Source organism: Pongo pygmaeus, chromosome 10 (genome assembly GCF_028885625.2).
Source record: "Pongo pygmaeus isolate AG05252 chromosome 10, NHGRI_mPonPyg2-v2.0_pri, whole genome shotgun sequence".
Lineage (NCBI taxonomy): Eukaryota > Metazoa > Chordata > Mammalia > Primates > Hominidae > Pongo > Pongo pygmaeus.
The window spans coordinates 108,685,795-108,701,336 of NC_072383.2; the positions used below are offsets into that span (position 1 = coordinate 108,685,795).

General features: G+C 47.0%; 1 protein-coding gene across 1 annotated transcript in view; it reads right to left on the minus strand.

The window, feature by feature from the left end:
- Positions 1 to 15,542, minus strand: part of LOC129010771 (P2X purinoceptor 7-like) — a 31,315-nt gene continuing 15,773 nt past the window's right edge. The window contains exon 5 of the mRNA XM_054445267.1: positions 1 to 184. Coding sequence (XP_054301242.1) covers positions 1 to 184 — 184 coding nt within the window. The remainder of the gene's footprint in view (positions 185 to 15,542) is intronic.

Sequence of the window (15,542 nt, forward strand, 5' to 3'; positions counted from 1 at the left end):
CTACCAGGTGTTCGCCTGCAAAGGGAAGGTGTAATCTGCCGTGTTAAAGACACTGTGCACCAACTTCTTCATTTCTTTCTCCACGATCTCCTCTTTCACTTCTGCTATCCTTTTCACCTTGCTGTGCACAGAACTGATGACACGCTCTTTCCACTGGTACAGCTTGCCACTCACCAGAGCAAAGCTAAATGGCAGGCACAGGAAAGCATCAATGGGAGGCATAGCACAGCGGGTTGGGAGGCAGGCTCTGCAGGCCACTTCCGTTCCAATCCTAGCTCTGCTGCATGATTTGCTTCCGTGTGACTCGTTTTCCCTCTCTGCACAATGGGAAGCATAGTCATACCTGCCTCATGAATTGTGAGGATCAAATGATATATGTCTGCAAACTCCTTTGCCCAGTATCTGGCACATACTGAGCACTTGCTATAGGAAAGCTGCTGCCCCCAATCTCATTTTTTTTTTTAATGGAATCTCGCTCTGTCACCCAGGCTGGAGTGCAGTGGTGTGATCTTGACTCACCGCAACCTCCACCCCCTAGGTTGAAGCGATTCTCCTGCCTCAGCATTCTGAGTAGCTGGGATTACAGGCGCATGCCACCACGCCCGGCTAATTTTTGTATTTTTAGTAGAGACAGGATTTCACCATGTTGGGCAGGCTGGTCTCGAACTTCTGACCTTGTGATCTGCCTGCCTTGGCCTTCCAAAGTGTTGGGATTACAGGTGTGAGCCACCATGCCTGGCCCCCAATCCCATTCTTTAACATTGCCTAACATGGACCCTCATAGATAGGACAGCTTCTCAAGTCATAAAGTCCCACTCCAGTGGGTTCACCAGCTTGCACCTTCCAGTCAAAGGCTGTGTCTGGTGCATTTTCAGAAATACCCACCTGCTTTATCAATAACATTGAAAATGGCAGCTACTCTTTTTTTTTTTTTTTTTTTGAGATGGAGTCTCACTCTGTCACGCAGGCCGGAGTGCAGTGCAAGCTCCACCTCCTGGGTTCACGCCATTCTCCTGCCTCAGCCTCTCAAGTAGCTGGGACTACAGGTGCCCGCCACCACGCCTGGCTAATTTTTTGTATTTTTTTTAGTAGAGATGGGGTTTCACCATGTTGGCCAGGATGGTCTCGATCTCCTGACCTCGTGATCCGCCCGCCTTGGCCTCCCAAAGTGCTGGCATTACAGGTGTGAGCCACCGTGCCTGGCCTTCTTTTTTTTTTTTTTTTTTTTTTGAGACGGAGTCTCGCTCTGTTGCCCAGGCTGCAGTGTAGTGGCACAATCATAGCTCACTGCAGCCTCCAACTCCTCAGCTCAAGTTGATCCTCCCACCTCAGCCTCCTGAGTAGCTGGAACTACAGGTGTGTACCACCACGCCTGGCTAATTTCTACTATTTTTTCTAGAAACAGGGGGTCTCTTGATGTTGCCCAGGCTGGTCTCCAACTCTTGGCCTCAAGCGATTCTCCACCTCAGCCTCCCAAAATGTTGTGGTTACAGGTGTGAGCCACCACACCAGGCTGCAGGAGCTACTCTTTATTGGGCACTTGATACGTGCCAAGTGCTCTACATGCAACATCCCCTTTAATCCTCACAACAGTAGGAGATAGTTACTGTGATTAATTACATGTGTGTGCCATCATGTCCAGCCTAAAGGGTTTGTTTTAAATGCTTTGTTTACTCATTCAATTTATTTATTTAGTCCCTTCTCTCTGCCCAGCTGCTGAATGATATTAGCAAGTCTAAGATGATGGCTGCCCTCTATGAGCTGACCTTGGGAAGCTGAGACAGAGTGGGCCAAGACTCAGCCCCAACTGTTCTCCATCTTGGCTATGTAACCACCCAGAGAGCTTTCAAAATTGCAGCTCCCCAGATCCATCCCTGGAGACTATGATTTCGTGAGTCTGGGGAGTTATCCAGATACCTATATATTTGTTTAAAGTTCATGGCTGGGCGCAGTGGCTCACGCCTGTATTCCCAGCACTTTGGGAGGCCAAGGTGGGCGGATCACAAGGTCAGGAGATCAAGACCATCCTGGCCAACATGGCGAAACCCCGTCTCTACTAAAAATATGAAAATTACCTGGGCGTGGTGACACATGCCAGCTACTCAGGAGGCTGAGGCAGGAGAATCACTTGAAGTCAGGAGGTGGAGGTTGCAGTAAGCCGATATCGTGCCACTGTACTCCAGCCTGATGACAGAGCTAGACTACGTTTCAAAAAAAAAAAAAAAAAAAGTTCCCAGGTGATACTGGGCACGGTGGCTCACGCCTGTAATCCCAGCACCTTGGGAGGCCGAGGTGGGTGGATCACTCAAGACCAGAAGTTCGAGACCAGCCTGGCCAACATGGTGAAACCCCATCTCTACTAAAAATACAAAAATTAGCCAGGTGTGGTGGTGTGCGCCTATAATCCCAGCTACTTGGGAGGCTGAGGCAGGAGAATTGCTTGAACCTGGGAGGCAAAGGTTGCAGCGAGCCGAGATTGCACCACTGCACTCCAACCTGGGCCACAGAGCAAGACTCTGTCTTGGAAAAAAAAAAAAAAAAAGTTCCCAGCTGATTCTAATGCATAGCCAGGGCTGAGGACCACTGGGAGGCTCCTGAAAAGACAGCTTATATTTGTCAATAGCAAGTATGTTTGAAGAAGAGCATTCCTCATGACCCAGCAATAAAACTCTTACATATGTGCCCTAGAGAAACTCTTGTACATGTGCCGGAGTTATGGGCAAGAATGCTTCTGCAGCATTGCTTGTAAGAGGGAAAGCAAGACATAACCTAAATGTTCTCACACAATAAATGGATAAATTGTTGGATTCATACAATGGGATGCTTTGGGCCAGGCGCGGTGGCTCGTGCCTGTAATCCCAGCACTTTGGGAGGCTGAAGAGGGAGAATTGCTTGAGCCCAGGAGTTCGAGACCAGCCTGGACAACAGGACAAAACCCTGTCTTGACTAAAAATACAAAAATGAGCTGGGTGTGGTGGCACAAGCCTGTAGACATGGAGGCCAAGGTGGGAGGATTGCTTGGGCCCAGGAGGTCAAGGCTATGGTAAGCTGTGATTGCACCCCTGCACTCCAGCCTGGGTGACAGAGCAAGACCCTGTCTCAAAAAAAATAAAATAAAATAATTTTAAAAATGGGATGCTTTGGAGCAGTGAAAATGAATTAACTAGAGCTGTGCATATCAACATGGAAATAACCTAACATTGAACAAACAAAGCAAGCTGCAGTGTGATATAAAGTTTAGAGAAATCCAAAGCAACACCATGTACTCACAACTACCTATTCATGAATGTGCATAGCAGCACTATTCAAATAACCCAAATGTACATCTATGGATGAATGGATAGGCAAAATGTGGTCTATCCATTCAATGAGATATTACTCAGCCATAAAAAAGGAACAGAGTACTCATACATGCTATTACATCGATGAACCTTGAAAACATTATGTCTGCTACCTCAAAGAGGCTAGTCACAAAAGGCCACACATATTGTTTGACTCCATTTATATGAAATACCAAGAATAGGTAAATCCATACAGACAGAGAGTAGATTGGTAGTTGCAGGCGACAGAGGGAGGGAGAAATGGCGAGTGACTACTAATAGGCATGGGGTGTCCTTTTGGGGTGATGAAAATGATCTGGAACTAGATGTGGTGGTTGCACACCTCTCTGAAATGCCACTGAACTGTTCATGTTTACAGTGGTTTATTTTGTGTTATATGAATTTCACCCCAATAAAAAAGTAAAAATTATATTTTTTACGTATGTAGACATATATGTGCTTAGAAATATAAAAACAAACAAGGGAATGACAAATGTCAAATTCAGGATTTCGTTTAGAGATGCAGTCTTGCTGTGTTGCTGAGGCTGGAACGCAGTGGCTATTTCACAGGTGCAATCATAGCACACTACAGCCACAAACTCCTGGGCTCAAGAGATCCTCCAGTCTCAGCCTCCCGAATAGGTGGGACTGCAGGTGCAGCCACTGTGCCCGGCTGCAGGGTGTTTATAAAGGGAAAGGTCAGAGAATGAGATGAAGGATGAGTTTGCAGGGAGCAAAACTGGATTAGTAATGCTTTATTTGTTAAATTGGATGCTGGTATGTGGGTGTTACGTTATTCACAATACATTTTAGTATTTCTATAGCATTTATTTAAAAAGAAAGATTGTCAAGAAAGATGTTGGGCTAAGAGGTAAGAGATCCAGATTTGAGGCCTAATCAGCATATATGAGACGAAGCTTTTTATTTTTTTTGAGACAGAGTCTCCCTCTGTCACCCAGGCTGGAGTGCAGTGGCACTATCTCTGCTCACTGCAACCTCCATCTCCTGGGTTCAAGCAATTCTCCTGCCTCAGCCCCCCTAGTAGCTGGTATTACAGGCATGAGCCGCCACACCCAGCTAATTTTGTATTTTTAGTAGAGACAGGGTTTCACCATGTTGGCCAGGCTGGTCTCGAACTCCTGACTTCAGGTGATCCACCCACCTCGGCCTCCCAAAGTGTTGGGATTACAGGTGTGAGTCACCGTGCCCGGCAGAGACAGAGGTATTAAATAGAATTGTAACTGCTCAAAGGGTTCACCTTGCCTGCTGCCTAGACAGAGCCGATTCATCAAGACAGGAGAACTGCAATAGAGGAAGAGTAATTCATGCAGAACCAGCTGTGGGGGAGACCGGAGTTTTATTATTACTCAAATCAGTCTCCCCCAGCAATCAGGGAACGGAGTTTTTAAGGATAACTTGGTGGGTTGGGGGAAGCCAGTGTGCCAGGAGTGCTGATTGGTCAGAGATGAAATCACAGGGAGTCGAAGCTGTCTTCTTGTGCTGAGTCAGTTCCTGAGAAGGGGCCACAAGATCAGATGAGTCAGTTTACTGAGCTGATCCATCAAGTGCAGGGTCTGCAAAATATCTCAAGCACTGATCTTAGGAGCAGTTTAGGGAGGGTCAGAATCTTGTAGCCTCCAGTTGCGTGACTCCTAAACCATCCCAACTACTTGGGAGGCTGAGGCAGGAAAATCGTTTGAACCTGGGAGGTAGAGATTGCAGTGAGCTGAGATTGCGCCATTGCACTCCAGCCTGGGCAACAGAGCCAGACTCCGTCTCAAAAAAAAAAAAAGTTTCAGTGCTGTGTCAAAGAAAAAAAAGAGGGAATGAAATCCAGTTTGCATACTTTACCTGTAGGAGGGGAATACTGTGATCACGAAAGTGAGTTTGTGGTGTCCTCCCTTTGGAAAGAAAGTACTAATGACCATCCCAGAAATACTCTCCCGACCTTGCTTGGTGACTAAGGCAAGCCATGTCACCCTTCCAGGTGTTAGGTTTAATCCTGAATGAAGAGAGAACTCTCAGCCTCCCTAATCCCAATGACCTTTTTGCTCTAAGAGGCTATAATTTTATGCATTCTACAGAAGGCAAAGCTGCTGGTGCCTGGAGCTAACAGGGGTGTGAAGAAGCTGAGGATTTTACTGGGCCAGGGAGGATGGGTAAATTTTGGGGGTGTGGTGGTGCATGCCTATAGTCACAGCTACTCATTAGGTGGAGGTGGGAGGATCCCTTGAGCCCAGGAGTTCAAGACCAGCCTGGGCAACACAGTAAGACTCCAGTCTCTTAAAAAGAAGAAAAAGAGGAAAGCTGGAAAGAGTCTGGGAGGTAGAAGAGAGCTAATGGGAGAGAAGTTAGGGCCATTGATATGGTTTGGGTGTGTCCCCACCCAAATCTCATCTTGAATTGTAGCTCCCATAATTCCCACATGTTGTAGGAGGGACCTGGTGGGAGACAGTGACTAAGTCTTATGAGATCTGATGGTTTTATAAGAGGTTTCCCCTTTTGCTTGGCTCTTAGTCACTTGTTGCCTGCCACCACGTAAGATGTGCCTTTCGCTTTCCACCATGATTGTGAGGCCTTCCCAGCCATGTGGAACTGTGATTCCGTTAAACCTCTTTTCTTTATAAATTACCTAGTCTCAGATATGTCTTTATTAGCAGCATGAGAACAGACAAATACATCCATCAAGGGGCACTCACAGGCAAGTCTGGATGAGGAGGAGCCCTGCAGTGGCAGGGAAATAAGGATGGAGGGTGAGGTTAAGCCCATGGAACCCTCAGGCTGCTTGCGCTGGACTCACCAAATGGAGATGAAGGTGTCCACCATAAAGTTGTTCTTCAGAGTCCCAATCCACATGCTCTGAATACGAGTGGCTTTCACAGACTTACACTGGCATCGCAGGTGGGATGGGCTCCATGCCAGCACGGTTAGATTGTTCTTCAAGCTCTGCAGGGAGGATGTGCCTTTCAGCAAAGTTCTTCTCCCCCTTACAGCTCCTAAGGTTCCAGAGCAAAGGTAACACCAAAGGGCTGAGCCTCCAAAGTGAACTGCCCTCATATCCCTTAGCTCATGACTAACCCAGGGCCAACAGACATCTTCATGGACCCCTAAAGAGCAGTGGCGCTGGGCACTGTGCCTGCAGTGCAGCACGGAGGAGCTGAGCATGCAGCCTCTGCTTCTCTTTTTTAAATCCAAAGAGGAGAATCTAATCAAGTTCATCCCTGGTCCACTAGGCCATGGTGGGGGCTCAGCAAGGGTTGAGGACCCAAGAGATGCTCTGAGAAGAAAATGGGGGAGAGCCCCACCCCCAAGGCAAGTTAAATCCCGATTATATTAGTTTCTGTAACAAATGACCACTAACTTAGTGGCTTTCAACAACACTAATGTATTCTTTTCCACTTTTGGGGGTTAGAGTCCTAAAGTCAGTCTAACAGGGTAAAAATCAAGGGCTAAAAAGAAAAAATATAAATTAAGATCCCAGCTGGGCGCAGTGACTCACGCCTGTAATCCTAGCACTTTGGGAGGCCAAGGCAGGTGGATCACTTGAGGTCAGGAGTTTGAGACCAGCCTGCCTAACATGGCGAAACCCCGTCTTTACTAAAAATACAAAAATTAGCCAGGCACAGTGGTGGGCGCCTATAATCCCAGCTACTCGGGAGGCTGAGGTGGGAGAATCATTCGAACCCATGAGGCGGGGATTGCAGTGAGCCAAGATCATGCCATTGCAAACTACAGCCTGAGTGACACAGCGAGACTCGTCTCAAAAAAAAAAAAAAAAGAAGATCCCAGCACAAATCACTCAGACAATAATTGCTGAAACTTTTGAGTGTCTTCTAGATATCTCTTTATGTCCACACCAAGACACACAAATAGATATACTGATGTTACGAACATGGCCACACTACAGGCTGCAGGCTGTTTTGTAACTTGCTCTTTTTACTCAATAATATGTTATTAATTCTTTCTATGACAGTAAAGATATATCTGTGATAAAGATAGATCTATGATATACAATCATTTTTGTGGCTAAAGAGTATCCTAGTGATTGAATATATGAAACTGCCCATTTTGGCAGGTCATGGTGCCTCACGCCTGTAATCCCAGCACTTTGGGAGGCCAAGGCGGGCAGATCACTTGAGGCCAGGAGTTCAAGACCAGGCTGGCCAACATGGCGGAAACCCTGTCTCTACTAAAAATGCAAAAATTATCCATTTGTAGTGGTGCATGCTTGTAATCCCAGCTACTTGGGAGGCTGAGACAGGAGAACCACTTGAACCTGGAAGGCAGAGGTTGCAGTGAGCCAAGATCATGCCACTGCACTGCACTTCGGCCTGGGCAACAGAGTGAGACTCTGTCTCCAAAAAAAAAAAGAAAAGAAAGAAAGAACTGCCCATTTTGTAGGCCATAGCTATAGAATACAGGCAGTTCCATATGGCTCAAGCTAAGAGGAACATTGTGATAATTTGCCAGTCAGTCTCTGGGATAGATATTTAACTGGAACTTTTGTTCAATTTTCCCAATTATAAACAATTTTTGGTAACCCTAATATGTCCTTACCATGGGCCAACCACTCTTCTAAGTCTATTTTGCTGACATATATTAACTTTTGCAATTCTTACTCTCCCCCACCAATAAAATGAAAACAAAAACCAACTCTATAAGGAAGGTGCTAGTATTACCTCCACCTAATAGCTGAACAAACTGTGGCATGAATGAAGCGAGAAGCTTGTCCAAGGTCACATGGTAAACAGCAGCGCCAGCTCTGAACGCAGCCATCTGGCTCCACAGCCTCAGCTTTCTTAAATGCTATGGTAAATGGAATTCTTTTTCCAATTTCCTTTTCAAATGTTCCTTGCTGGTGTAAAAAAAAAAAATGCACACACACAATTAATTTTTGTGTGTTGATCTTGTTCCTTGCGACTTTACCTGAATTGGTTAATTAGCTCTATCTAATAGTTTTCTTGTGAATTCTTCGGGATTCTCCATATATGGGATTGTGCCATCTGTGACTAAAGATAGTTTTACTTCATTCTTTGCCATCTGGATGCCTTTTATTGCTTTTCTTGTCTAATTGCTCTGGCTAGAACTTCCAGTACAATGTTGAGCAGCAGCGGTGAAAGCGGGCATCCTCGTCCTGCTCCTGATCTCAGGAAGAATGCACTCAGGCTATGCTCCTAACAACTGTGCTCACTGTCTGTCCACCCCACATTCATGTTGCCAGAAATCCCTGCACAAGCTTCTTCTCACACCTAAGGCATTAAATCTGTAGGACTTCTGGGTCAAAGGGTGTGCACAGACTTACACTGGCACTTTTCAGAACTTACACTTACTCAGAACACTTTTCTATCTGAGTTCATTTTCCTAAATCATAAATGCTTGAACCATTTCATGCTTCCATCACCAAAGCAAGAGTGTGTACACTGCCTCTCAAGAGGGGCTTGACAAACAAGAGGTGTGAACTTGGTTGAGAGAGTTGAGGGTCTGATCACCAGGCTGGGAGCACATGGCCTGTAGGATGGGGGCTGTGAGTTTGAAGAAGAGGAGAGACATAGTAGCAGTGTGCAGCCATTTGAAGAGGGACACAAGGCAAAACTCTAAGCAAAGGTGAAAGTTACAGAGGGAAAGATTTTGGCTTATTTTCTCAGGAAGAAAAGTGACAGGGCAGTCCCAGAGCAGAACAAGCTTTCCTTGTGGTTACTGCTGGTGATGGTGAGGAAGATGATGAAGATAATTTTCATTTACCACATCAACTTCCGTTTCTCTCCTGTCCCCTTTCCATCTGCACTTAACATCATTTCTCTACTAAAAATACAAAATTAGCCAGGCATAGTGGCGCATGCCTGTATTCCCAGCTACTCGGAAAGCTGAGGCAGGAGAATCGCTTGAACCCCGGAGGCGGAGGTTGCGGTGAGCCGAGTCACCCCATTACACTCCAACCTGTGCAACAAGAGTGAAACTCTGTCTCCAAAATACCCCCGCTTCAATCCTACATTCTCCTACCACCACTCCACGCCTCTCTTCTTCATAGCTAAGTCCCCTGAAAGAGTGAGTCATCATATCCATTTCTGCATCTCCATTCACTCCTCTGCCCACTCCAGTCTGGCTCCCACCCCCATCCCTTCTCTAAAGCCTCTCTTGCCAAGTAAACAACAATGTCATTGTCACTAAATCCAATAGACACACCACATAGCTGATCTTCCTGGAACTCTCAGCACCAGTTGACACTATGACCATGCCCCACCTCCCTCACCTCCTTCCCTTAGCTTGCAGGAATCCATCTTTGCCTGACTTTCATTGGATCTCTGTGGCTACTCCTTCTTAGAATCCTTTGGGGACTTCAGCACTCCCACCCCTTAAAGGTTAGCACTTCTCCGGGGTCGGTTCTAGGCCCTCTTGCTTTCTCATCTACTTCTTCTCTTGCTGGTGAGTTGCAGCTTCTTCCATGGTTCTAGTTCCCATCTATATGCTGGTGATATAGAAACCTACATCTCAGGCTGGGCGCAGTGGTTCACGCCTGAAATCCCAGCACTTTGGGAGGCTGAGGTGGGCAGATCACCTGAGGCCAGGAGTTCGAGACCAGCCTGCCCAACATGGTGAAACCCCATCTCTACTAAAAATACAAAATTAACCAGGTATGGTGGCGGGCACCTGTAATCCCAGCTACTCAGGAGGCTGAGATAGGAGAATCACTTGAGCCCAGGAGGCAGAGGCTGCAGTGAGCTAAGATCGCACAACTGCCCTCATATCCCTCAGCTCATTGCAATAGAGGAAGAGTAATTCATGCAGAGCCAGCTGTGGGGGAGACCGGAGACTCTGTCTCAAAAAAAAAAAAGAAACCTACATCTCAGCTCCAGATTCATATATCCAACCACCTATTCAACATCTACATGTATATGTTCCATGAACACCTCAAACTCAATGCCTTCAGTTCTGACCTCATCTTCCACCCCAAATTGGCCCTTTCTCCTGCATTTCCTATCCCAGCAAGTTATTCCAGCACCTATCAGTTGTCCAAGCCAGAAACATGGCACACTCCTTGACTCATTCTCTCCCTCTTTCCCCCTCACCCATTCAGTTGCCAAATCCTACTGTTTTACCTTCTAATATTGCTCAAAGTCATCTACCTCTCTCCTCTGCCTCTATTACCTCCTCAGTCCAGGTCACCATCAGCTTTCCTATCTGGACGACCCAATAGTCTCCTAAATGGTCTCCTTTCCTCCAGTCTTACCCTGTCCCCTCCACTCTCTATACTGCACACTGCATACTTTTTTTTTTTTTTTTTGAAACAGAGTCTTACTCTGTCACCCAGGATGGAGTGCAGCAGCAAGATCTTGGCTCACCGCAACCTCTGCTGCCTGGGTTCAAGTGATTCTCCTGCCTCAGCCTCCCGAGTAGCTGGGATTACAGGCATCTGCCACTACACTCAGCTAATTTTTGTAGTTTTTAGTAGAGACGGGGTTTCACCATGTTGGCCAGGCTAGCCTTGAACTCCTGACCTCGTGATCCACCCGCCTCAGCCTCCCAAAGTGCTGGGATTACAGGTGTGAGCCACCACTCCCAGCCTACACTGCATACTTTAATGAAAGCATGGACTACAGTGTGAGATGCTTAGGTTCAATCTCAGCTCTACCACTTACTGGCTACACGACCTTGGACAAGTTACTTAACCTTTCTGAGTCATTGTTTCTTCTTCTGTAATAAGAGGATATTAGGGCCGGGCATGGTGGCTCATGCCTGTAACCCCAGCACTTTGGGAGGCCAAGGTGGGTGGATCATTTGAAGTCAGGAGTTCGAGACCAGTTTGGCCAACGTGGTAGGACCCCCTCTCTACTAAAACTACAAAAATTAGCTGGGCGTGGTGGCGCACGCCTGTAATCCCAGCTACTTAGGAAGCTGAGGTAGGAGAATCGTTTGAACCCAGGAAGCAGAGGTTGCAGTGAGCCGAGATCGTGCCACTCCACTCCAGCCTGGGTGATTGAGTGAGACTCCGTCTCCCAAAAAAGAAGATATTAGTATTCTATTCGGCAGGGTTTCCAGTTTTAAACAACAGAATTTATTCTGCTGAATTTAAGAAGAAAGATTGTCCAGAAAAGACAAATCTACAGAGGCATAGAGTAGATTCATGGTTGCCTGGGTTGAGCAACCATGAGGAGAGAGTGGGAGTGGGGAGTGACTGTTAATGGGTATGAGGGCTCTTACTAGGCTGATGAAATGTTCTAAAACTGGATCATGGTGATGGTTGAACAACTTGGTAAATTTACTAAAAGTCATTGAAATGTGTATTTAAAATGGGTGATTTTATGATATGTAAGTTATACCTCAATAAAGTTGAGAAAAAATATAGAAAAAAAGTTTTTTTTTTTTTAGATAAGATCTCACTCTGTCACCTAGGCTGGAGTCTAGAGGCATAAAGACGACTCACTGCAGCCTCAATCTCCCAGGATCAAGCGATCCTCCCACCTCAGCCTCCCCAGTAGCTGGAACTACAGGCGTCACCATGCCCAGCTAGTTTTTTTTTTTTTTTTTAGAGATGGGATCTCACTTTGTTGCTCAGCTGTTCTCAATTGGTCTCAAACTCCTGGGCTCAAGCAATCCTCTCATCTCAGCCTCCCAAAGTGCTGGGATTATAGGGGTGAACCCCTGCAGCTGGCTGAATAAAGAGATTTTTTTTTTAGAGTCTTGCTCTGCTGCCCAGGCTGGAGTACAGTGGTATGTCTCAGCTCACTGCAACCTTCGCCTCCCAGGTTCAAGTGATTCTCCTGCCTCAGGTGCCTGAGTAGCTGGGATTACATGCACCCGCCACTACGCCTGGCTAATTTTTGTATTTTTAGTAGACACAGGGTTTCACCATGTTGGCCAGGCTGGTCTTGAACTCCTGACCTCAAGTGATCCGCCCACCTCAGCCTCCCAAAGTGCTGGGGTTACAGGCACGAGCCATCGCACCCAGCCCCCCACTTTTTAAATTTAATTTTTAAAATTGTCTCCATATTTTTATTTATTTTTTATTGTTTTGAGACGAAGTTTTGCTCTCATCACCCAGGGTGGGGTGCAGTGGCGCAATCTCAGCTCACTGCAACTGCTGCCTCCCGGGGTCAAGCGATTTTCCTGCCTCAGCCTCCAAGTAGCTGGGATTACAGGTGCCTACCACTACGCCTGGCTAATTTTTGTATTTTTTTTTTTAGTAGAGATGGGGTTTCACCATGTTGGTCAGGCTGGTCTCAAACTCTGGACCTCAAGTGATCCACCCGCCTTGGCCTCCCAAAGTGCTGGAATTACAGGTATGAGCCACCACGCCTGGTGAGAGATTTTTATATTTATTTATTTATTTATTTATTTATTTATTTATTGAGACCAAGTTTTGCTCTTGTTGCCCAGGCTGGAGTGCAATCGTGTGATCTCAGCTCACTGCAATGCCTGCCTCCCAGGTTCAAGCGATTCTGCAGCCTCAGGCTCCCAAGTATTAGCCAGGCATGATGACGGGTGCCTATAATCCCAGCTACTTGGGAGGCTGAGACAGAATTGCCTGAACCCAGGAGACAGAGGTTGCTGTGAGCCAAGATCACGCCACTGCAGTCCAGCCTGGGCAACACAGCGAGACTCTGTCTCAAAACAAACAAACAAATGAACGAACAAACCAATGAGCTTGGAAGTGAATTTTCCCCAGAGTCTCCAGATAAGAACTCAGCCTGCTGATGCCTTGATTTAGGCCTGTGGGACTGTGTCAGTTTCCACCGCTGTGTAACAAATAGAAACTCATACAGCCTCAGACAACCCTCATTCCATAGGGGAGCTAGCAGTCTGCAGAGGAACAGAGTGGGGCCCTCTAAGGCATGAGGTCCAGGGAAAGGGATCCCCTATTGTATGGTTCAAAGGGCAATACTTCCCTCTATTCCTGAATTTGAATTCTGCTCATATCCAGCATCCCATGTGATTCCTTGTGTATGGAAGTGTTGCCTGGGGCATACGTTTGGAAAGCTTGGGTCTCATGCTGTGTCCTAGCTGCAAGGGAACCTGGGACATTCAGTTGTGACATGTATTAGGGAGTGGAACTCATAACACAGAGAGTTCCCCAAACATGTTGTGGCCGTTCAGGTCATGATCAACCACTCCAACAACCAATATTATAGGATTATGTAGGAGGATCAAATAGGCCAATACATGTCACATGCTAAGAATGGAACCTGGAACCCAGCACATGCTAAGACCTCAGCAGCACTCAGTAGCTGTTATATTTCAAGCAAAATAATGTCTTTAAAATGAAAATAGCGTAAAACCTTTCACGTTTTCTGTATGTTTGAATATTTTCTACTAAGATGCTGGGGTTTGGGGGGACAGCTCTCCATGTTTTCTCAGTGCCCCCCAGATGCAGCTGAAGGTGCTCCACGATCTCACCCCTGCTAGCTTCCCCAGCCCCACCTTGGCCTCACCTTCTCGGCCACTGTACATGCCAGTTGCGGGCCTGTGAAGAAGCCAGACAAATTGCTCCTTCCTCTTCTCAACACTGTGCTACCCACGCAGGAGGGCTGAGAGGCTCCAGTGCAGGGTGAGAGGATGGGCTGGGGTGGTATCCCCAGTGGCCTGTGGGTGCAGGAGAGAAGCCTCCATCCTTGCCCCTCAAAACAAGAAAACCAGATACCAAGGCAGCTTTTCATAAGGCTATAGCCATTCATTTGAAAAAACCATGCTTATCTTTTGAGATAATGTGCTTCCAACTATTTGGGTGTTTTGGTGTTAGACATGAACAAAGAGATGAAGATAGATGGTAGTAGGCAGGTGTTTAATTGCTTGCCTGAGATCCTTTATTTATTTATTATTATTTTTATTATATATATGTATACATATGTGTGTGTGTGTGTATATATATATGTATATACATTTTTTTTTTTGAGACTGAGTCTCGCTGTATCACCCAGGCTGGAGTGCAGTGGTGCAATCTCGGCTCACTGCAACCTCCGCCTCCTGGATTCAAGCAATTTTTGTGCCTCAGCCTCCCGAGTAGCTGGAATTACAGACACCTGCCACCACGCCCAGCTAATTTTTGTATTTTTAGTAGAGATGGGGTTTTGCGATATTGGCCAGGCTGGTCTCGAACTCCTGACCTCAGGTGATCTGTCCGCCTTGGCCTCTCAAAATGCGGGATTACTGGAGTGAGCCACCGTGCCCACTCCTTGGTCTCTCCTCAGGTTGGTAAAAGGCGTCATCAATCACTCAGGAATCCAGAGCCATCCTTCACCTCCTAGCAAATCCATCAGTTCTGCCTCCAAAACACATCCCGGCTTTGTCCACATCTCTCTGGCTCCACCATCCCATTCCAGCCCAAGTCTCCATCTCCTCACATCTGGTGACTTCAGCAACCTTCTCACTGGTCCCTCACCATCATTCTGGTCCCACCGCACTCTATGCTCTGCACAGTGGTCCATGAGAGCTTCTAGAAACATGAGTCAGATGGTTTCACTTCTCTGCGTAATACTTTTCAGTGGCTTCCCATGGCACTGAAAATCAAATTCCAACTCTTCCCGTCCTGCCCCCTGCTCTGGCTCCACCCTCCTCTCTTACCAGGTTCTGGAACATGCTGTCCTTGCTGTTCCTCTTTTGTGCTTCCAGATCTTTGCATTTACTGTTCTCTTGGATCCGTGTATCACGTGGCTGGATTCTTCTCCTACGGGGTCACCTCCAGAACTGAGTCATCTCTGACCTTCTGACCTCCCCCTCAAGCTCTCACATCACCTAGGTGTCAAGGGTGGGATGAGAATGTGGCAGGCCTCATGTTTCTATTTCCCTGAAGATGGCCAGGGGCAGGCCGGGTGCGGTAGCTCATACTTTGGGAGGCCGAGGCAGGCGGATCACTTGAGGCCAGGAGTTCAAGACCAGCCTGGCTAACATGGCGAAGCCCTATCTCTACTAAAATTACAAAAATTAGCCTGGTGTGGTGGCACACACCTGTAGTGCCATCTACTCGGGAGGCTGAGGCAGAATCACATGAATCCAGGAGGCGGGTGTTGCAGTGAGCCAAGATCATGTCACTGCACTCCAGCCTAGGTGACAGAGCAAGACTCCATCTAAAAAAAAAAAAAAAAAAGGCTGGGCGCGGTGGCTCACGCCTGTAATCCCAGCACTTTGGGAGGCCGAGGCCGGCGGATCACCTGAGGTCAGAAGTTTGAGACCAGCCTGACTAACATGGAGAAACCCCATCTCTACTAAAAATACAAAATTAGTAGGGCG